Here is a 22,963-nt window from a genome sequence, read left to right on the forward strand (position 1 = left end):
CCCATAAACTAAGCACTTCACACAATATCAGATTTCACATAAAACTCTTTAGGGGAAATCTGTTGTTACAAAGTCCATCAAGGACACTCATCCTTAATGTTCTGTCAGTTTGCATTCACCATTTCCATGACTTTGAACAGGGCTGTCCAACTGGCGGCCCGCGGGCCGCATGCCCTCCACATCAAGTCTGCCTGCTGTGTCTGTTTACCATATGTAAATTTTAAAAGGTATCAATCAATACAGAGATTAACTGGCCCCTGCATTGTTTAAACATCAAATTTAGACGAATACCCTGTATTGTTCACATCTATGATCCCCCTGTATTGTACACACTTGTGACACCTCTATTGTTCACTCCCCTAAAGCCCTGTACTGTTCACACTTCAGACCCAGACTGAAACTGCCCACATTGTTCACCTGTTCACACCTTAAACAAAATGCTAATGGTGCACCAGCACCAGGGCTGGATTTACATAGAGGGCACCCCTAGGCCCACTGCCGTTTCTTGCCCCTGCCCCCTACACTTTATTCATGCAAACTTTCACCATCAATGGAGAAATGTAAAAAATGATTGTATCTCCAGTGCATCCCCAGTGTTTTTGAAACAATGTGGGCAACATGCTGCCCCCCTAAAATCCTGCCGCCCTAGGCACGGGCCTAGGTGGCCTTTCCACAAATCCGGGCCTGACCAGCTTTTCCTGCTCTGTTCTGTTTTCCCTATGCTCCCTGTGTGTGGCATACTTTGCCTGCTCTATGCACCCTGTGTTTGCCATGCTCTGCCTGACCTATGATCCCAATGGAACATAAGTCTGGTATTTGTTCTGGGGGTTTGTTAGCATTTGAAAATTATTGTTAGGGTGTTTTAATCACATGCTGGGGTACTGTATTATACACAGGGGAGGAGGAGGCATATGGATTTATGGGTATGTCTTAATATGACTTAACTTTTTTCACATATGAGTGGCATCCCTGCCAGTGCCAGCCAAGTTAGTTTGGCACCCTGCTTCAATCAGCGCCCCCCTTACCATGATGGTTTTTAAATAAAGAGAGCAAGAAAATGTACAAGACTTTTTTATTTATATGACTGCCCCCTGTACCTGTACCAGCAAGCCCAGCAGCCATCCATCATACAGCTTTCCTGTATCTGTGCCAGTAGCCATCCATCATACTGCCCCCCAAAGGTTTCAATTATTTAGAACTTGGTGGGCAAACTGCCAGTATGTATCATGGGGGTCCAAGGCCCCAGGAGTGGGTATGGGGACCCTTTGACCTAGGGACATGCAATTTGCTTTCCTTCCTTAAAGGGGTGGTTCACTTTTAAGGTAACTTTTACAATGTCATAGAATGGCTAATTTTAAGCAAATAACTTCATTATTTTATTTTTTTTATTGTTTTTGAATTATTTGCCTTCTTCTTCTCTGTCCAGCTTTCAAATGGGGGTCACTGACCCCATCTAAAAACAAATGCTCTGTAAGGTTACACACTTATTGTTATTACTACTTTTTATTATTTTTCTTTTTAGTCCCTCCCTTATTAATATTCCAGTCTTATGCATATAAGTGCATGGTTGCTAGGGTTACTCTGGACCTAGCAACCAGATGACTGAAATTGCAAACTGGAGAGCTGCTGAATAAAAAATTAAATAATTTAAAAACCACAGATAATAAAAACAATTGCAAATTATATCAGAATAGCCCTCTCTATGTCATGCTAACACTTAACTCAAAGGTAAACAACCCCTTTAAGTTTGCTGATCTCTGCCCTTAAATTTGAAACTGGATAAACACAAACTCTGATACAGCTGTTAAGGGGACAATATATTTTTGCTAATTACAAGTACATTTTTTGTTCATTCCTACCAATTTGCAAAAGGTGAACATCCCCTTTTAAAATTGGATTTCAGGATTCCTATGGGTGATTTTATGTGCCAGGAAAATGTTTGAAACATGTACACGTCAAAAAAAGAATTGCTCAGCTGCTTTAAAATGTAAAATGCAAATACATTTAATGGGGTGTTTTATTGCAGCAGCAGTGCTAAAATCATACTCCCAACATTTTAAAAATAGAAAGAGGGACTAAAAAATGTAGCATGTGCAGCGTGGCAAATTTTTGACCACAACCATTTTATGGACACTCCCCCTAATTACCATTTCCATTTTACTAAATGTGGCAGGTTATTAAAGTTTGTGCACATTTCTGTGGTTTTTATGTGTTATTACTGTTTTGCTAATAAAGTTGAATTGCCCTTTAAGCTGCAAATCACTTTGCTTATCTTAAATTGTAGCAAATGTATCTAAGTGCAGCTGCTCAGTGTTCTGGGCTCTTTGCCAAAAGCCAATTAAGTTTTAGAAACTTTGTATCTTTTTCTAGCTGTTTCGTGCAGGAGATCACAGAGAAAGTTGGGACATTTCAGTAAAAATCCAGGACTGCTGGTTGAGCTGTCAAAATCTGGATTCAATCTGGCAGGGGGCTTATCTCAAGATGTCAATTCATCCAGGACTCATGATTATTATTGCACCTGACTAATTTTCCCTACATTATTATAAGCAGCAAGAACACAGCTGCTGGGTCATGACCTGTGCGTAGGGTTGTCACCTGGCCGTATTAAACTGGCCTGGCCGGTAAAAATAATGGCTGATCCCAATGTTATTAATAGGAAAAAAAGATAAATATATAGGAAGGCCGGTATTTTTTTCCAGAAAAGGTGGCAACCCTACCTGTGCGGCTAAGGTGCTTTTTAGTGGAGATGGTTGCAGTTAGGGTGCACATCACAGGGAGCAGAGGTCTGGGCTGTTACTGTGGTTAACTAGGCGATAGGTTGAAATAGGCTGACTCCCAATGAATCTGTCAAAAGTCAAAAACTGTGATGACATGAATTGTGCAGGACAATGGTCTTATATTTGTTCCATATCAGGAAGCAGTACAGATACTGGGTTGTGTTAGTGATTCTTCTTAGCTCAATATGTCCCAGATTTTATTTTAATCTCAACCCTATCAGTTAATTATGGGCCAACAATGGTATTCCTTTTTAACTAGGTTGTCAAGCAAGTTGATCTTTGCAAGACTTGGTCACCCAAGGGACAGGCCATATTTGCTGTTCTTTAAAGGGATACTGTCATGGGAAAAAAAATTTTTTCAAAATGAATCAGTTAATAGTGCTGCTCCAGCAGAAAACTGCACTGAAATTCATTTCTCAAAAGAGCAAACAGATTTTTTTTATATTCAATTTTGAAATCTGACATGGGGCTAGACATATTGTCAATTTCCCAGCTGCCCCAAATACTGTATCTTCCCTTGACGGATAAACTCTTTTTAATGGGATACGTTTTTTTTTGAAGGAGTAATTAAATTTTAACTTTTAATTATCAAATTGACTCCTCTTCCTAACATGCATAAATAGTGATGCAAGTATTATACTTATTAGACACTCATTGCTCACTTTTTTTTTGCTTAGGTTGTGATACATAAGATGTAAAAATACAAAAAAAAACCCATCCCAAACACTTCCACTTATTTTAAAGTAACAAAAATGCTTTATAACACTTACATTTATTTACACTTATCACCAAGGTAAATTGCATAAGAGCAATGGAATCCATAAGAGACAGACTTTTGGACAGAAGCTACGAGGGGGGAGCTGGAGTGGCATCCCTGGGCCCAACACCTGGAAATACTTCGGATGGGGACAAATACCACAAAATAAGGTACCACACGAATTATGCAAGGAACAAAACCTCTTAAAATACACTCTTACTACTTTGTTCACTCTTTTCCCGTTTCCCCCACCTCCCCACTTCCACTTTCTTCTCCCAATTTTTTCTTTCGTTCCCCCCCTGTTAAGTAATGATATAGTTATATGAAGGTAGAACAGGACTAGAACAGGACAGGACGAAAATAGCCAGTTAATAGAGACTAAACTTTATGATATATTGGAAAGATATATTTAATATCGATACATATGAAGATGTCTCTTTGTTATACCATTTTTTGAACCCTCAACTGTATCAAAGAATATCAGAAATGTATCAGAACGCTAATGAAAATTCACTCCTATTCATAATCCAAGATCTTATTCAAATCAGTGCATGGTTGCTAGGGTAATTTAAACCCTAGCAACCACATTGCTAATATTGCAATCTATTGCTGAATAAAAAGCTAAATAACTCAAAAACCTTAAATAATAAAAAATAAAAACCAATTGCGAATTGTCTCACAATATCCCTCTCTACATCGTACTGAAAGTTATTTCAAAGGTGAACCACCCCTTTAAGAGAATAAGGGGCAGATTCATTAAGGGTCGAATTTCGAAGTTAAAAATACTTCGAAATTCGACCCTCGGATTGAAATCCTTCGACTTCGAATATCGAAGTCGAAGGATTTAGCGCTAATCCTTCGATCGATCGATCGAAGGATTTTTCGTTCGATCGAACGATTAAATCCTTCGAATCGAACGATTCGAAGGATTTGAATCCAACGATCGAACGAAAATCCTTCGATCAAAAAAAGGTTAGCAAGCCTATGGGGACCTTCCCCATAGGCTAACATTGACTTCGGTAGGTTTTACCTGCCGAAGTAGGGGGTCGAAGTTTTTTTTAAAGGGCAAGTACTTCGACTATCGAATGGTCGAATAGTCGAACGATTTTTCGTTCGATTCGTTCGATTTCGTTCGAATTCGAACGAATTTAACCAATTCGATGGTCGAAGTACCAAAAAAATACTTCGAAATTCGAAGTATTTTTCATTTGAATCCTTCACTCGAGCTTAGTGAATCTGCCCCCAAATGTACTGAAATTATAAAAACAAGTGTTAACTTCCTTGATTTAAATGCAGTGGTTAAATAATCACAGTACTTCATATACTCATGCAATATAAGATATATATCAGCAATATGAGATGATGCTGTACAACAAAACTTGTTACAAAAGAAACTCTTGATAAGAAATGGGTATTTTTCAGCATGAGCCTAAGGTCACTGATGCCACATACTAGTAAGTCAAGTGTAGAGACATCCTAACTGTCAAAAGTGACCGTTGGAGAGGGGAGAGCTAGAGAGCAGGAGCTAGAGAGCAGGAGCTAGAGAGAGAGAGAGATTATTGCGAATAAAATTGATCAAAAAGGGCAAGAACCATCAAAAATGACTAAAAGGAGGAGAGAGAGTCAGGAGGAAGACATTTGGAAGGAGGAGAAGAGCAGGAAGGAGACAAGCGAGGAGGAGAAGATTCAAAATGATGCCAAAAGGAGGAATGAGAATAGGGAGAAGGAGATGGAAGATATTTGGATAAATAAGAAGAGTTTAAAGGATACAGAAGAGGAGGCGAAGATTCAAAATTATGCTAAAAGGAGGAGTGAGAGTTGGAAGAAGCAACAGATTTGGATAAATAAAAAGAGTTGGAAGGAGACAGGAGAGGAGGAGAAAGTAACCCCAGAGGAGAAGGCTAGAGAAGAAAGCCAGAGGAGAAGTGGAGAAACCCCAGAAGAGGAGAAAATCACAAAAAAGAGATGCAGGGAGGACGACGCAACAGCTGGTAGGAGAAGCAGTTTGGGAAAAAATAACTTAATTCTTTATGCTGTATTTTACTAAAGTGATCCAAATATCTTAGGCTTTTTTCAGTTTGGGTTGATACAAATGCATGTCCTATTATATCCTGTCTGGTTTTTTCCTCCTATATGAGCAGCTAGAAATTATTATTATTGACATAAAATAAGTTAGAGTAATGACCACTTAATGTAGTCTTTCATTACCAATGAGAAGGGAGACAGTTCCCATAATGCCCTGTTATTTTTATATGCTCTTTCTGGTGCCATACATCCCATAATGCACAATGTCAATTTCTCATGAATATGTTATGTAGCAAACAGGCTACAAAACCAAGGTCTGCACCCATGAAATCCCTTGGTAAATGTGTTTTGTCCTTTGCTTCAATGCTCCTATTGGTCAGATGGACAGGCCTAAGAGTTTGGATTAATCAGATGGCACATTAGCTTAGCACTTTTGAAAACCCCTAGGTACTGTACATGTTGCATTTGGTCATTTGTTGAAATAAATGCTGTTATCTTGATTTGAAATGGTCACTGGTTTCACTTAATAGTCAAGTAAGGAGACAACCCAACGGTCTAAAGTGACCGTTGGAGAGAGACAGTTAGAGAGCAGGATTTAGAATAGAGAGGGAGAGTTTTATTGTAAATAAAATGGATAAAACAGGGTCAGGCCAAAGGAGGAGAGAGAGTAGGGAAAAAGAGATTTAGAGGAAAAAAAAAGAGTAAGAAGGAGGCAGGAGATGATTCAAAATGATGGTAAAAGGAGGAGAGAGAGTAGGGAGCAGGAGGAAGAGATTCAGAGGGATAATCATAGTAGGAAGGAGACAGGGGAGGAGGAAAAAGTAAACCCAGAGGAGAAGGCTAGAGAGGAAAGCTAGAAAAGTAGTAGAAAATCCCTAGAAGAGGGGAACTTAACAAAAAAGAGATGCAGGGATGATGACAGCACAGCTAGTAGCAAAAGCAGTTTTGGGGGGAAAAATAACTTCGTTTTTAATGCTGTAATTTAATAAATAATTAGTGGCCCAAAGTTGTCATCTGCTCCTTATGTGTTTACAATCTTTCTGTGTCAGTTAGGGTCAGGTTTTCTTGTTCCTATAAGAGCAGCTAGAAATTCTTCTAAACTGTTATTGACATAAATGGTCATGAAACTAATCGGTAACTTTTAATATCCTTATATTTTACAAGAGGAGGTACTTTATTCACTATATAAACTACGGCTATGTTATATAGAATAAACTAGATTTAAATGTGCACAACCCATTAAGAAATACAATCAATATATCCACATGAGTTTTATTTATTATTTTTGCCTGGGAGAAAATCTGCATGCTTCTTATGTCTCCTGATGAGAAAAAAAAGTTGATGTCACTGTGATGCAAACTGACTTTCTTTCACCAGCAATTTACATCTGGAGATTGAGTCAGAATGAATGTTTGTGAATATAGAACATTTATGGAACAAAATCAGCTTTCCCCTAGTGATTTAATTGAATTAAATGATGAGACTAAAAAAATATGTGTATGTAATAAGGAAGGCAATAAAGAAATGACACACAAAGTGCTCCCATTGACAGACAGTCATACAAGCAGATAACCTATAGCCACTGTTGAATTTTGGATACAAACAGTCTCTGTCTTTTGTACATTGCAATTTAAGTGCAATGTTATGTATCCATATTCCTGAAGCAAGAAATACAGTATTGCATACATCAGTAACATATACAGCATATTTTAGTTAACCCAACAAATGTGTTTTTTCTGTTTCCTTTGCTAGATGAAATCGATAGCAAGAAACATCACTCTGATTGTTCAGAGCCACCGGACCCACTGGCAATCACCAACTACCAGTTCTATTCTGAGCTGGGGGAAGGATCATTTGGCAAGGTGAGCAACAGCCTCCTAATAGGAGTAGAAGTGGTAGAAAATGGAATTAAGGGTTCTGTAATTGTAGAGATAAAATGATTGCACTGAGCTTCATAGAAAATTGCTAAATGTACTGCAAGTCTGGCCCTGTCACCAATAATACAGTTCAATGAAATAGCAAAGGTACACTGTATATGTTAAGTATATCCCCATGAGGTACAGGTGCCCATAACTTTGCAGTGTACATGCCCCTGCAAGGAGCCCTTTATCATTTTCTAACTACTCATTGCCTTTCTCAGGTTTTGTTGGCAAAATTAAATGGCAAGAATCCATCCGTCGCCATTAAAGTCCTTGAGAAAAAATCAAAGAAGACCTGCAGGAATATCCAGATGGAATCCAGCATACTGAGGATGGCTAAAGAAAACCCTTATCTGTGCCAAGGATTTGCGGCATTTCAAACTCAGGTACATGTCTGGGTCAACTGTGCTCTGCATTCTTCTTATTGGCCTTTTGTCATACACATCCCATTCACGTTCTGTCTGCCTTACAGATTCAGTTTTACCATGTGTATACCTTCAAACCCTTGCACTAACCTTCTAACCCACCCATACATGTTGTCTTCCCCTTACACATACCAACCAAATCATGCAATACTAACCATCACACACTTCCTGCAACACAAAGCTCCATATTGTTTTTACTCCATGCAAATGTACCAGTTACTATCCCTAATCTAACTGCACTGAACTGATAAAAATGGCTGCTTGTTAGCTGTGGCTTCCTACACATTTGTTACAAAATGAGGGGCGTCATTTTTACAGTGTTACTTTATTAGCATGATTCTAAAACAATCCCATAAAGAATTAACCCTAATGTTACAAGTAGCCACCAGCAAGATTTTAATATACCCGACTGCACATTCTGCAGTTAGAGATGAAATGGGTATTGCGATATTTGGGACATACATAATACAGGAATGGGACCTATTATCCAGAATGCTCGGGACCTAGGGGTTTCCAGTTAATGGGCTTTCTTTAATTTAGACCATCATACCTTAAGTTTACTAGAAAATCATGTAAACATTAAATAAACCCAATAAGCTGGTATTGCTTCCAATAAGAATTAATAATATATTGGTTTTAATCAAGTACAAAGTACTGTTTTATTATTACAGAGAAAAAGGAAATAATGTTTAAAAGTTTGGATTATTTTATTATAATGGAGTCTATGGGAGACTTTCGTAATTCAGAGCTTTCTGGATAACAGGTTTCCAGATAACAGATCCCATAACTGTAAATAATAATCTTTCCCAAAGAGAATTGTGACTCCATATACAACTAGAATGGGGCCTTCTATTTGGGTAAATCAATTCTGATGAGCATGTCTTTTTTCCATCCTATTTTATATCTCATTGTACTAATAAATCTAGTTCTACTATCCTATAACAATCTCAGATTTCTGCCATTTCTTATTTTTGAATTTCTTTTTATGTTTTCTATGTAACCAGTCGCATGCCTTCCTCGTGATGGAGTTTATCAGTGGGGGCTGCCTGTGGGATCAGCTGATAAAATACGACCACCTAGAGATGAGCAGAGTTTTGTAAGTAAAACTATCAGTGTCTCGTATTTCATTAAATGCCCTAATATGTTGAAAGCAGAGGTAAAAAAAATGAGAATCCTTATGTTTTATTTATACAGAGGGAATAGCTAACGTAGTGTTTTACAGTAATATTATTACAAATAAGGGGTTATACAAGACCCTAACAAATAAGACAAATAAAGAAACACATTTGGTGACAATATTTTGAAGATAATGTAAAAAAAAAAAAAAGTTGCATAAATTCTAGTGATCTGTTTGCCTTCTGACAGGCTACTAGTAAATCCTACCTGCTGATTGGTTGCAGCTTTTATTACACCCTTTATATACAGTGATAGGTTCTTTATGTCTGTCCAATATCCAGTGATCTTTTCTTCAAAATACTGTTGGCCTCCCTATATGCTGTACATATAGACCTGCAATATAAGCATGAGATCAATTAAAACAAGCAATATGTTGCATTAATGTTTAGAAAAAAAATCCTGGATTGTAACACAGTAAAAATATTTTACTTAAATTGAGTAATTACTAGTAAAATAAGTTATTTTTATTTTAAAGGGGTCATGATGTTTATTCTTAACGAGGTTGTTCTGTAATTTTTTTCCCCTGAAAAAGGTTCTATTCAGCAGAGATGGCGTGTGGCCTGGAGTTCCTGCATAGTAGAGACATCACTCATCGGTAAGTATTACTCTTTTATTTCAACTCTGGTCTCTTGCTATCTTTTTACCTTTACCTCTCCTGGTCTGGTTTTTTACATTAAAAAAGTGTAAAAAATGTAAAGGGAATGAGTTGTAATGCTTTATCTATATGCCATTTCATGAGTCTTAATTTAATGGGGCAATACATCTTGCTTATAGAGCTGCCATTTAGCCAAGTATCACCAGTGAATTCAGAAGCTGACACTCTTGTGTCATATTTGCACAGTGCAATTACCACGTACCAAACAGCAGTGTGTTTCCTATTCAATGGTTTAACAAGCAGATTAAGGGAGACACAGACATTCATGGCTTCCTTTCCACAACTACTTCTTTTTTGTGTAATAACTAATTGCATTAAATCTATATTCCAGAGATCTGAAACCAGAAAATATTTTGCTGGACCAAGAAGGCCACATCAAAATATCCGATTTTGGCCTAGCAGTAGAAACATCATTTGGAGAAACCATCACCAGTAAAACAGGAACCATAGGCTACATGGCACCAGAGGTAAGGAATACAGTTCTAGAGTACTTTTAACATAGATCATGTAACAGGACCAATGCCTGGGAAATGTACGCAAAATATTGTGATTATGATATGTATCTCAACCAGAAGCTGTCATTCACAATTATTGGGATACCTAGTAAAACTAATGTGTAGTGAATGGTACAACTGCAATTAATACATTGCACTTGATATGGCCACAAACTTGGCCTTTGATTTGCACATTTTATTCCTGAATGTGACTATTCACTTTAAAAGGTTACATTAAATGAAATGTTCAATTAAACTTTTGTCAAAAGACATTTCAATTCTAAGTTACTTTTCAATACATGTGAATTAAACATTTCAAGTGTTTTTTTAGCTGTTTATACTGATTTAGTAGTATTATTTTTTTCGGATTTACATAGCCTTTATAGAAAGCCTAATAATTACAAGACTAAAATGATTAAAATGTCAAAAAGTCCACATAGATAGTGACAAATGGGGAGTTATTGTACTATAATGTATACTATAAACATCACTGAAAAATAATTTCATTTTGACTATGGCTAGAATCTTGCACTTATTCGGCATATCTGTTTTGAGAGACACAAAGTGCAACATCTAAAGAGAAAGGCCAAAAATAACCCATTCTATTTAGATGTTGCACTTTGTGTGTAACAAAACAGATACACCGAATTAGTGCAACATTCTAGCCATAGTCAAAATGAAATTATACAATTAACTAGAAGTATCTATCTCTACCCAAGATCTTTCAAGAAGAGGAATATAATTCGGCAGTGGACTGGTGGTCCTTCGGTATCATCACATGTGAAATGGCCACAGGAAGGTCCCCATTCTTTGATGGCCATGACAGAGAGAAGGTCATCACGTCCATCATTCGCGATGAGCCCGACATACCAGATTGGCTCAGTAAAGATCTACAACATTTTCTGCAAAAGGTGGGTATGAACAGAGTTACAGAGAAATTCTAACCTTTATAAACATACAATAATGCCTGTTTCCATGACATTAGAGGGCAAATTTACTTAAGGTCGAATATCGAGGGTTAATTAACCCTCGATATTCGTCTGCCGTATTGAAATCCTTCGACTTCGAATATCGAAGTGGAAGGATTTACCGCAATTCGTTCGATCGAACAATTAAATCCGAATGATTTTTCTTCGACCTAAAAAAGATAGCAAAGCCTATGGGGACCTTCCCCATAGGCTAACATTGACTTCGGTAGCTTTTAGGTGGCGAACTAGGGGGTCAAAGTTTTTTTTTAAAGAGACAGTACTTCAACTACCGAATGGTTAAATAGTTTTAGTTGGAATCGTTCTATTCAAAGTCGTAGTTGAAGGTCGAAGTAGCCCATTCAATGGTCAAAGTAGCCAAAAAAAAATTTGAAATTCGAAGATTTTTTCCTCTATTCCTTCACTCGAGCTAAGTAAATGGGCCCCTCGATGTTTTAAACATAAGAGCTATTGCTTATGCTGTGTAAAATGAAATTTGAAAAAAAAGCAGTGTAAAAAGCTGTTTAAAATAAATGGTGAATTTATCAAGGTCTGTTTTATTTTACACCATGCAAACACCAGATTTGCTTTGCTGCTGGGGTTCTCTACTTTAGATCTTTGTAAAATATCACCGTTTTTACACCTTTATTTACATGGTGTTGCCTTGCAATCTGTGGCAAATTATTCCGCTGTTTTTACACTAAGGGGCAGATTTACCTAGGGTCGAATATCGAGGGTTTATTAACCCTCGATATTCGTCTGCTGAATTGAAATCCTTCGACTTCGAATATCGAAGTCGAAGGATTTAGTGCTATTCCTACGATCGAACGATCGAAGGAATAATCGTTCGAACGATTCGAAGGATTTTAATCCATCGATCGAACGATTTTCCTTCGATCAGAAAATTGTTAGGAAGCCTATGGGGACCTTCCCCATAGACTAACATTGGCCTCGGTAGGTTTTAGGTGGCGAACTAGGGGGTCGAAGTTTTTTTTTTTAAAGAGACAGTACTTCGACTATCGAATAGTCGAACGATTTTTACTTCGAATCATTAGATTCGAAGTCGAAGTTGTAGTTGTAGTCGAAGTTCGAAGTAGCCTATTCGATGGTCGAAGTAGCCATATTCGACCATTCGAAATTCAAAGTATTTTTTCTTCTAATCCTTAAGTAAATGGGCCCCTAAATAATATATCTGCCCCTAAATGTGCAGCTACCATCTGCAAATTATATGTTATTTTAACCTTTACCATCTTAAATTTTGAAAATATGTATACCACTGATAATGTGTTGCCTTCACTTGTTGAAAAGCACATAGATATCATTAACATTAAAGGTAATGTCACATGCACCAGGATTGTTTTAAAGGGAAAATAATTTTTTTTCTGTTTCACTTTAGCTACTGATGAAGGAGCCGCACCGGCGTCTGGGAGTCTATGGAGACATAAGATACCACCCATTCTACTCGTCCATCAATTGGGTGGAACTGGAACAAAAGAAGATACCACCACCTTTCCAGCTAACAGAAGTAAGTACATGATTGCTGAATAGTTATTAAAGTCAGGGAAAAGGGGAAGACAGGGAAACACAGGTGCAGTACTGAAGTAGAAGATCCTAGGCCTGTAGGCCCTGAAAGGGAGGAAAATTCCTAAGTATCGGCACACACAATTTTGCCTGATTTGCATGAATTTTTGCAGCCTGCACTTTGATCTTGCAATAATAAATGTTAGTGACAGGTAAATAATAAAAAAAGCCCCCCCCCCCAAATAGGGATACAAAACAGATTTTTCAGAATATCAAATGTTTACACCATGTAAATAGTATAATAAGGTGAATATGCCAATAATTACTAGAATAAACACAAATTACATGAGGGGATAGCTGCCACCTGTTTCATCTAAAGGGATGTATCATCCAAAATATTGGCATCAATTATAGTTAAAGACAAAAAATATGGTTATCGTTGAAACTCAATGGGTTAACTCATCGTGTGCCCAGTATATTCATACAGTACATTTTGTTTTCAACTATGACTAATTACTAGACTATAGCCTTTCTGCAATACTGTTAACAATAAAGGAAACAATGTTTTTCTTGCAGCCATCAAGTGAAGACGTCACAAAGTGCACAGGAAAGCGACTGTCATCATTCCTGAAAATTAACGAGTCAACAGAGAAAATCCACAATATTCCAGACCTTTCTTACATAGGTTCCTCTTGGCAGAACGAATGAGCAGACTCTGTATCGCTGAGGCTCAGCTGTGCATCTGATCCACCTGATGCACCTAGATCATACCAACGCCATCATCACCTGCTCCAGCACCACACAGATTGATGGTCGTCCATTAGTCCTGCATCAAAGTGGATAAAGATTGTTAAATAGGATAAATAGATAAATAGAGATAGGCATAGAATCAGTTGTATAAACAAGCTAAAAGTTATAAAAGTTATAAGTATGTTCAATTTAAGAAACCAGCATCAAGTTATCAGTTAATAAATTAAATATATAAAAAAATAACTTACCGTGTTTTCTGTTTCTGTCCCATTACCTGCACAAATGTTTGGATTTTCTTACAATGTATATGTGTGTGTACAATGCTTAAATCCTTCCTCAGCTATTTAGCATGCTTGAAATCTAATGGTTGTGATATAAATATATCATAACATATACAGTATAACATAAGTCTATGAAGATCTCCGTTATGATTAAGATTCTCTAAAGAAAACGAGGAGTTCCGACTTTCTAAATAAAGGGGGAATCAAAGAAGAGTTTGCAAATTAGTAAACAGGGAGTGATTGGGCGTGTGTGTAATAACAGTGATGTTTGCACTCATTAACATTTTCCACATTAAATAAACATGGGCAGGTATGACAGGCACTGTAAAAAGTGGGAGCCAGAAAATGACGTGTGTGAAATAGTATGGTATTGAAAATATGCAGTGGGTAACTTGTTCTTTGGGATGGGTTTCAGAATAAGGCTGAAAGTATCTTATCTTTCCATTTAGGCCCTCCTCTATTTAGATTCCTGTCTCTCTTGCAAACCACAGTCTGGTTGCTAGTATAAATTGGATCATAACAACCGGATAGCTGCTGAAATTACAAAGTGGATAGCTGCTGAATAAAAAGCCAAATTATTCAAAAACTGTAAATAATACAAAAAAAAACAAACAGCTGCAAACCAGTTTCAGTCTCAGAATACATTATACTAAACATGAATTTAAAGCCAAACAACCCCTTTAAAGATGATGTGCTGCATGCTTCAGAAAATAATTTTCCTGTTATAAACAGATGGGTATTTGGACTGGCAGGACACCAGGAAACTACCCAGTGGGCTCCGGCCCTCATGGGCCCCACCAACCCAAACCCACTCCCTAGAGTTATGCCATGGGTGGAGGGACGGGTGGTAGAGCTTGTGATTGGGTTAGGGGGGCCCAGGGCCGGATTTATATAATGGGCGCCCCTAGGCCCACTGCCTATCATCACCCCTGTCCCCTCCCCTTTATTTATGCAAATTTTCATCAATGGGGATTGGCAAATAGTAAATTTAAAAAATGGTCGTATCTCCAGTGCATCTCCAGTGTTTTTGAACCAATGTGGGTGTGGTTGGGCAGCATGCCGTCCCCCTAAAATCCTGCCGCCCTAGGTGGCCTTTCCATAAATCCGGGCCTTGGGGGACCACAACAGGGTTAACCCCGTACATTCCACTCCGATACTAAGACTATACAAGAGGAAAAGAAATGGTTCATGTATCGTTATGGATAGAGAATCGCACAAAAGTTCTACAGCATCAAACATCATCCTATTTATCAATAAGACTACTGTATCAGAAGGCAAGTGAATGATGTATAATAAGTAAAATTCGGTAAGTTAGGTTGAAAAAATTCACACGTCCATCAAGTACAACCTTTTAACTTGCCTAACTGCTAGTTGATCCAGAGGAAGGCAAAAAATCCATTTGAAGCCTCTCCAATTTGCCTCAGAGGGGGAAAAAAAATCCTTCCTGACTCCAAAATGGCAATCGGACTAGTGCCTGGATCAACTTGTACTATGAGCTATCTTCCATAACCCTGTATTCCCTCACTTGCTAAAAAGCCATCCCATCCCTTCTTAAAGCTATCTAATGTATCAGCCTGTACAACTGATTCAGGGAGAGAATTACACATCTTCACAGCTCTCACTGTATAAAACCCATTCCAGATATTTAGGCGGAACCTCTTTTCTTCTAATTTTAATGGAATGGGTAACCTTGCACCAACTGGAAAGACCTACTGGTAAATAAAGCATTAGAGAGATTATTATATTATCCCCTTATATATTTATACATAGTTATAATATCACCCCTTAAGCTCCTCTTCTCCAGCATGAACATCCCCAATTTGCCCGGTTTTTTCTCATAGCTAAGATTTTCCATACACAGCAATAAAACCGGAAGTCGGAAGCCGGCAGTGTAAGGTGCAGCAGCACGGATCCCGTGGAAATCGTCCATGTAGTCCTACCCTAACTGTAACAGGAAGAAGTGTGGAAGCAAAAGACAGAACTCTTTTGGCTCATGTGACCTAACATGTATAGTTTGTTAGGTATGTTTGTGTGCATTGTGAATCCTACGATCCCAGAGGGCTGCCCTTGTTTTTTAAAATGGCAGTTTTCTATTTATAATTACCCAATGGCACATACTACTAACAAAGTATATTATTATGAAAATAGTTTATTTACATGAAGCAGGGTTTTACATATGAGCTGTTTAATGCGATTTTTTTATAGAGACCTACATTGTTTGAGGGGTATAGTTTTCCTTTAAGTTTAAGGAGCATTCATTTTAAGATCTCTTTACCTTTAAATGAATGTCCATAGTCCTTTAGTGATTGCCTTCTATTCTTCACTTGTGTACTCCAGTTAATAAAGAAAGACTAAATAATTTTCACATCCAGTCTCCTGCATTCACTAATACCATTTCATTATTTATCCCTCCTGTTACAATATTGAACTACCCTGCCCGCCATCCTATTGTTTCTCTCATATCTTTGTAAAGGAAGAAGCAGTTGCTGTAACACTGAGGGTACCTCAATTTCCAGCTGCCACAGAGTCTAACTTCCTGGAAGTTTAGGCTGGAGCAGAGTTCAGCCAATCAGGAGGCAGTATGTTATACTGTCACGTGCAGAAGCAAGGGCTAAGTTCAACCAATCAGCAGGCAGTGTATTACTGCAAGCGGTAGGGCACTGTTCTCTTTCCATAGGGGCCTTGCCGCTGCTTTATTAAAACTCTCAGAAATATGTTCTATTTATACTATACATTTATTTTAGCTCTCTTCGTCCCAGAGGGAAGGCACAGATTTTTCTAATAGTATAAAAATAGCTTCTCTCTCTAATATACACTTGCATATTATTTAACAGTAAATAATAGAGGCAGCTCCATCATAGCAAATGTATTTGACACCATGTGACCCTTTTGTGGCAGGTGAATGATTATTATATATTATTACTATGAATTGAGTTTCTCCTACACTCCAAAAACATACAGGTCCACACTGAGATTCATAATTGGCCCTGGCATTTCAACTATGCAGAATCCCAAACAACTCTCCATAGGCCCAATAAATAGGAACTGTCTATGGCAGGGCTGTCCAACTGGCGGCCCACGACCCCCCCTTCTGTGACCCCTCCATATGATGAGTCTGTTCACCATATGTAAAATTTAAAAGGTATCACTACAGAGATTAAGTGGCCCCTGCATTGTTTAAACCTCAAATTCAGACTAATCCCCTGTATTGTTCACACCTGTGATCCCCCTGCATTATTCACACTTGCAACACCTCTATTGTTCACACCCCTACAGCCCTGTACTGTTCACACCTGAGGTCCAGACTGAAAGGTTCACACTTTATTCAAAATGCTAATGGGGCACCAGCACTGTGTCACTGTTTGTAGTACATATTAGAATGATAGCTTTCCCTGTCTCCTGCTCTGTTCTGCCTTCCCTCCCTGTGTGTGCCATTGTCTGCTTGCCCAGTGCTGCTTGTGTGTGCTATTCTCTGCTTAATCAGTGCTGCTTGTGTGTGCCATTCTCTGCTTGCCTAGTGCTGCTTGTGTGTGCTATTCTCTGCTTACTCAGTGCTGCTTGTGTGTGCCATTCTCTGCTTGCCCAGTGCTGCTTGTGTGTGCTATTCTCTACTTGCGTGCCCTTCTCTGCTTACCCAGTGCTGCTTGTGTGTGCCATTCTCTGCTTGCCCAGTGCTGCCTGTGTGTGCCATTCTCTGCTTACTCAGTGCTGCTTGTGTTTGCCATTCTCTGCTTGCCCAGTGCTGCTTGTTTGCCATTCTCTGCTTGCCCAGTGCTGCCTGTGTGTGCCATTCTCTGCTTGCCCAGTGCTGCTTGTGTGCCATTCTCTGCTTGCCCAGTGCTGCTTGTGTGTGCCATTCTCTGCTTGCCCAGTGCTGCCTGTGTGTGCCATTCTCTGCTTACTCAGTGCTGCTTTTGTGTGCCATTTTCTGCTTGCCCAGTGCTGCTTGTGTGTGACATTCTCTGATTGCCCAGTGCTGCTGGGGTGTGCCATTCACTGCTTGCCCAGTGCTGCTTGTGTGCCATTCTCTGCTTGCCCAGTGCTGCTTGTGTGTGCCATTCTCTGCTTGCCCAGTGCTGCTTGTGTGTGCCATTCTCTGCTTGCCCAGTGCTGCTTGTGTTCCATTCTCTGCTTGCCCAGTGCTGCTTGTGTGTGCCATTCTCTGCTTGCCCAGTGCTGCTTGTGTGTGCCATTCTCTGCTTGCCCAGTGATGCTTATGTGTGCCATTCTCTGCTTACTCAGTGCTGCTTGTGTGTGCCATTCTCTGCTTACTCAGTGCTGCTTGTGTGTGCCATTCTCTGCTTACTCAGTGCTGCTTGTGTGTGCCATTCTCTGCTTACTCAGTGATGCTTGTGTGTGCCATTCTCTGCTTACTCAGTGCTGCGTGTGTGTGCCATTCTCTGCTTGCCCAGTGCTGCTTGTGTGCCATTATCTGCTTGCCCAGTGCTGCTTGTGTGTGCCATTCTCTGCTTGCCCAGTGCTGCTGGGGTGTGCCATTCGCTGCTTGCCCAGTGCTGCTTGTGTGTGTCATTCTCTGCTTGCACAGTGCTGTTTGTGTGTGCCATTCTCTGCTTGCCCTACGCTACCTGTGGGATGTAAGCCTGTTAGGGGTTTGTTCTTGGGGTTTGTTAGCATTGGAAATTGTTGTTAAGGGCCCCTAAGGTTTTTAATCATGTGTTGGGGGGTTGTTGTATTATCCACAGGGGAGGATTAGACATATGGATTTAAGGGTATGTTTTTCACATATGAGAGATTTCCCTGCAGTGAGCACCAACTATTTGGTTTTTTGTTGGCCCTCAGTACCATAGAAGTTGGACAGCACTGACTTAGAAAGTTTCCTTATTTTATTGACAATTTGCTCTCTATGGAATATTTTAGCAATGCAGTATGGTAGAAGAGAAGGTCAATAAACTGTTTAGGAACAGTAATTTATTGCCCCGTGAAGCACAAAAGATTTCAGTAGCAGTTTTTATATAATGAAATCACTGTTATTTATTTATAAAAATATATGGGGGAATGTAATATGGGGGAATGTAACTAATGCAAAAATCGTTCACAATCCCTTGCCTTTGTGAACACTTTGCCCCTCATACGACAGTAAAATAGGGATTGCTAATTTTATAGTTTGTGATAGTGTGCAGTGTATGTAATAACATTTTGCAAACCATTTTTTGCAACAAAATATTTAAACGAAAATGCAGAGCAGGTTTTAAAGGTTGGCAATGCGCAATTAGGATTCGCAATGCCATAACCTAACGAAAAATATTACATTGCGACAGGTGAATTTTTGCTTTTTGATAATTATATTACATTTCCCCGTTCTGTTTTACCAAGTTGTTTAGCTGTGAAATAACGTATTTTTAAGATGTGTCTATTTGACCACCAGCAACTGCATTTCTGAAGACAAATTAAAGCAGTGGTTTGCCTTGTAGAGAAAAGCTTTTTTTAGCTTACAGAATACTCTGCAGCAAACAAAGTTTTGCCACAAACAGGCATTGAAGTCTGCACATGTCAACTAGCTACATGTATTGGCTGCATACATTTCTGTTCCTGTGAAAATGTGGGACCTTAAACGGTTTAGAGAAACAAAAAATGAAAGTGTTTTAAGGTAATGAAAATATAATGCAGTATTGCTCTCCACTTGTATAACTCGTGTGTTTTCTTCAGAATCACTACTATAGGTTTTAGAAACAAGCTCTTGTGTAGCCATGAGGATAGCCATTGAAGTTGGAAAAAAGGAGAAAAGGCACAGGATACACAGCAGATAACAGATACGCTCTGTAGCATACAATGGGATTCTTCAGGACTTATCTGTTATCTACTGTGTATCCTGTGCTTGAATGGCTGCCCCCATGACTACACAACAGCTTATTTATATAAACTATAGTTGTGTTTCTAAAGCAAACTTGCCAGATTTACCAGTGCAGGGCAACAGTAAACACTTTCATTTTTGGTATCACTGTTCTCAATTAGAATTTGAGAGCAACAGATCTTAAGGAGTCACTGTGAAATATGCTAATATACTTTTATGGTATCCCATATCTCACTATGAATAAAGTTATGTTTTTTTCCTACCACTCCAGGTCATGGTCTTTTCTATTGATGACCATTTCTGGTCTGTGCACCATAGTACCTCCTAAGGGGATTGTCACACTTCAAAAGAGCTATTGCAGGAGATATGGATGTTTGTGTCAAGAAAGAAAAGTCCTGGAGCTATTAGCACAGGGGCTGCAGGACAAGGGATCCAAATGACCAGCAGTCAGATTACACTGGTCTAGGCAGAATCACATGTGTTTAGTTGAGAAGGAATGAGTTAAAGGAATTGTTCAGTGGAAAAATAAAAAGTGGGTAAATAGATCGGCTGTGCAAAATAAAAAATATTTCTAATATAGTTAGTTAGCCAAAAATGTAATGTATAAAGGCTGGAGTGATTTGACGTATAACATGTCAGTCAGATCAGTACTTTCTGCTTTTCAGCTCTCTTGGTTTACACTGACTGGTTACCAGGCAGTAACCAATCAGAGACTTGAGGGGGGGCCACATGGGTCATATCTGTTGCTTTTGAATCGGAGCTGAATGCTGAGGATCAATTACAAACTCACTGAACAGAAATGTACCATGTGGCTCCCCTTCAAGTCGCTGAATAACTCAGAGTTATAGAGCTGAAAAGCAGGAAGTTGGATTCTGGTTGTTTTATTAGACATCCAGTCACTCCAGCCTTTATGTATTACATTTTTGCCTAACTAACTATATTACAAACATTTTTTATTTTGCACAGCCTATTTACACAGTTTTTATTTTCACACTGAACTATTCCTTTAAGGCAGAATATGGCTGGGCCCAACACCATTGGGTTCAGGAAGGATTTTTTTCCCCCTTGAAGCACAATTGGCACTGGATACTGGCTGTGTTTTTTTGTTTTGTTTTTTGCCTCCTTCTGGATCGAAACAGTGGATAAATGATCTATTTTAAGTTTTATTTGTCACAGCAGTAGTAGGACCTTGCCAGAGTAGTGCACAAAATATTTTAGAAGAGGGAGAAAGGAGGTTCTCTCCTGTGACTGCACTGTGGGTTGATTGATACAGGCGCTACTACTGCTTGCGCTAAGTGACAGCCTGCTTGGATCATCATCAAGACACTGCAGATTCAGGGCAGACAGCAGGGCAGGGCTGCTGAACTTCTCTCATGTATAATAGCATAATATTGTTAAATTCTGGCTTTAGAATATTGCCTTGAGTTAGGTCCTATCTATATTGATGTTTAAGGGCTCATTTACAAGTGCATATATATATATATATATATATATATGCTGTGCCTACAGTTGGCAAATCAAAGCTAATATTAAATTGGCTGCTATAGAAAATTCAGACCCAATGTTTTTACTGTTCGTCATAGTTTCACAAACTCTGAAACTGGGGTGCATGGTTGTGTGCTTTTAGAATGATGTTCTATATATGTTTGTATGGATGTGTTTGTATATGTGTGTGTGTGGTTATACATACAGTATATTTTGGTGTATTTCTGTGTCTGTGAGCTGTAATTTCGGAACAAAGTCATTGCTCTATGTTTAGAAAACTTAATGTTATTCCTACACATATTGCTAATATACATTTATTTTACGCTAGATTAAAAGTGAGAATGCATGTCATGATATAGTTGGCATGTTGCCTGATATTTAACTATAATCTTCATCCATCTGAGCATATAGCAATTTTGGCATGAGCTTTTATAAGGGTCCACTACTGAATTACAGTTGATCTGTATAAAAACAAAACTTCATCTGCTGATGCTTCTTCTCCTTTGGTTGAAGAACCATTAACAAATGTAGAACTGAAAAGATGCATAGTGTTGGTTACTTACATACCAGAATCTTATTATTAAACAAGACTCTAAGGGGCAGATTTCAACAGTCAAAGTGAATTTTCAAATTCAATAAATTCCAATTATGAGCTATTTTTTTGTGTACTTCGACTAGAGAATAGTCCAAATTTGATTCAAATTTGAAAAAAATGTACTGTCTATTCGCCATCTAAAACCTGCTGAATTGCTGTTTTAGCCTATGGTGAACCTCCTAGACCCTATTTGGAGTCAATTGGTGGACTTTGAAAAATCTACATTTTTTTGGGGGAAAACTTTGAATCGAATTCGATCGAATACGCTATTCCTTCGATTCCAACGACATGATTTTGCCTGAATATGGACCTATTAGATCAAAAATTGACCTATTCGACCAAAAAATACCTTTGACTTAATTTTGGTTGGTCTTTTTGAATTCGAATTTCAAAGTTTTTTCAATTCGAAATTCGACCCTTGATAAATGCCCCCCCCCCTAAAGCTGGCCATAGACGCAAAGACCTGATCAGGGGCTGAACATCGGCTGGTGGCAGGTCGGGAGATGGGGAACAGGGGCGATCCTGGCCCATCCGCTGCCTGAGGCAGCAGCAGTTGCTGCTGCCCCCCCTCCCCCGGAAATTCGCTCTTAAAGTACCAGGAGCAGCATTTTTGCTGCCCCTGGTACCTAGTGGGGTGCTTCAGCCTCAACTTGCCTCATTGGCGAAGCACCCCTGATGGGGAAGACCGATCGTACGTTGATTCGTACGATTGGATCTTTGCGTCTGTGGCGAGAATTTCTGGAAAACATGTTGCTCAAGAAAATGGTTTCCTGAGCCCAACTGTTGCAAGCCTTGTAGTCTATCTATACCAACTGTAGACAGGGTGTGAATTTCTGTAGCTATAGTCCTAACTCGTGTCCTAATTGAGGTTAACCCTTTGACCTCTGGTAGCAGGGCCTTGATATTATATGAGCAGTGTCGGACTGGGATGCCAGGGGTCCACCAGAAAACCTTAGACCGTGGGCCCACTTTCCCAACTATTCCTCCTCTCCTCACTCTCCTATTCTTTTATCTCTACATACTATACTCTATTCTTCCATTATTAAGCCTCTTAAAGAAATAGGGAATGGCCATGAAATAGGCCAATTGATTAGAAGCATGAGGACCCACTGACACCTGGGCCCACAGGGAGTTTTCCTGGTATCCCGGTGGGCCAGTCTGACACTGTATATGAGCATAGTTTTATATTGCTTTACTGGAGCACCATTAACCTCCTGCACCCACCTGACTTAGGTTTTGTCTCTGCGTATTAAGAAACTGGGGGTGCAGTTAACATTTTATATTATATTATTTGTCCCTTTATACAGACAATTACCCATCATGGGT

The 22,963-nt window shown here is 38.9% G+C and overlaps 1 protein-coding gene across 1 annotated transcript; it reads left to right on the top strand.

Moving 5' to 3' along the window:
* The first annotated feature begins 12,535 nt into the window (after positions 1-12,535).
* LOC121398345 (protein kinase C theta type-like) lies at positions 12,536-13,670 on the top strand. The gene is made up of 2 exons (XM_041577511.1): positions 12,536-12,718; positions 13,291-13,670. Exons 1-2 carry the CDS (start codon positions 12,596-12,598, stop codon positions 13,420-13,422), a joined length of 255 nt encoding a protein of 84 aa, XP_041433445.1. The 5' UTR covers positions 12,536-12,595; the 3' UTR covers positions 13,423-13,670.
* Positions 13,671-22,963: the final 9,293 nt, after the last annotated feature.

The sequence above is a fragment of the Xenopus laevis genome, chromosome 1S (assembly GCF_017654675.1).
Source record: "Xenopus laevis strain J_2021 chromosome 1S, Xenopus_laevis_v10.1, whole genome shotgun sequence".
Classification (NCBI taxonomy): Eukaryota; Metazoa; Chordata; class Amphibia; order Anura; family Pipidae; genus Xenopus; species Xenopus laevis.

Bases quoted from the DNA above. Each gene is read 5' to 3' on its own strand.
- LOC121398345 (XM_041577511.1), top strand. From the start codon at position 12,596: ATGAAGGAGCCGCACCGGCGTCTGGGAGTCTATGGAGACATAAGATAC. The intron at 12,719-13,290 runs GTAAGTACATGA...TTTTTCTTGCAG, and splicing joins CACCTTTCCAGCTAACAGAA to CCATCAAGTGAAGACGTCAC.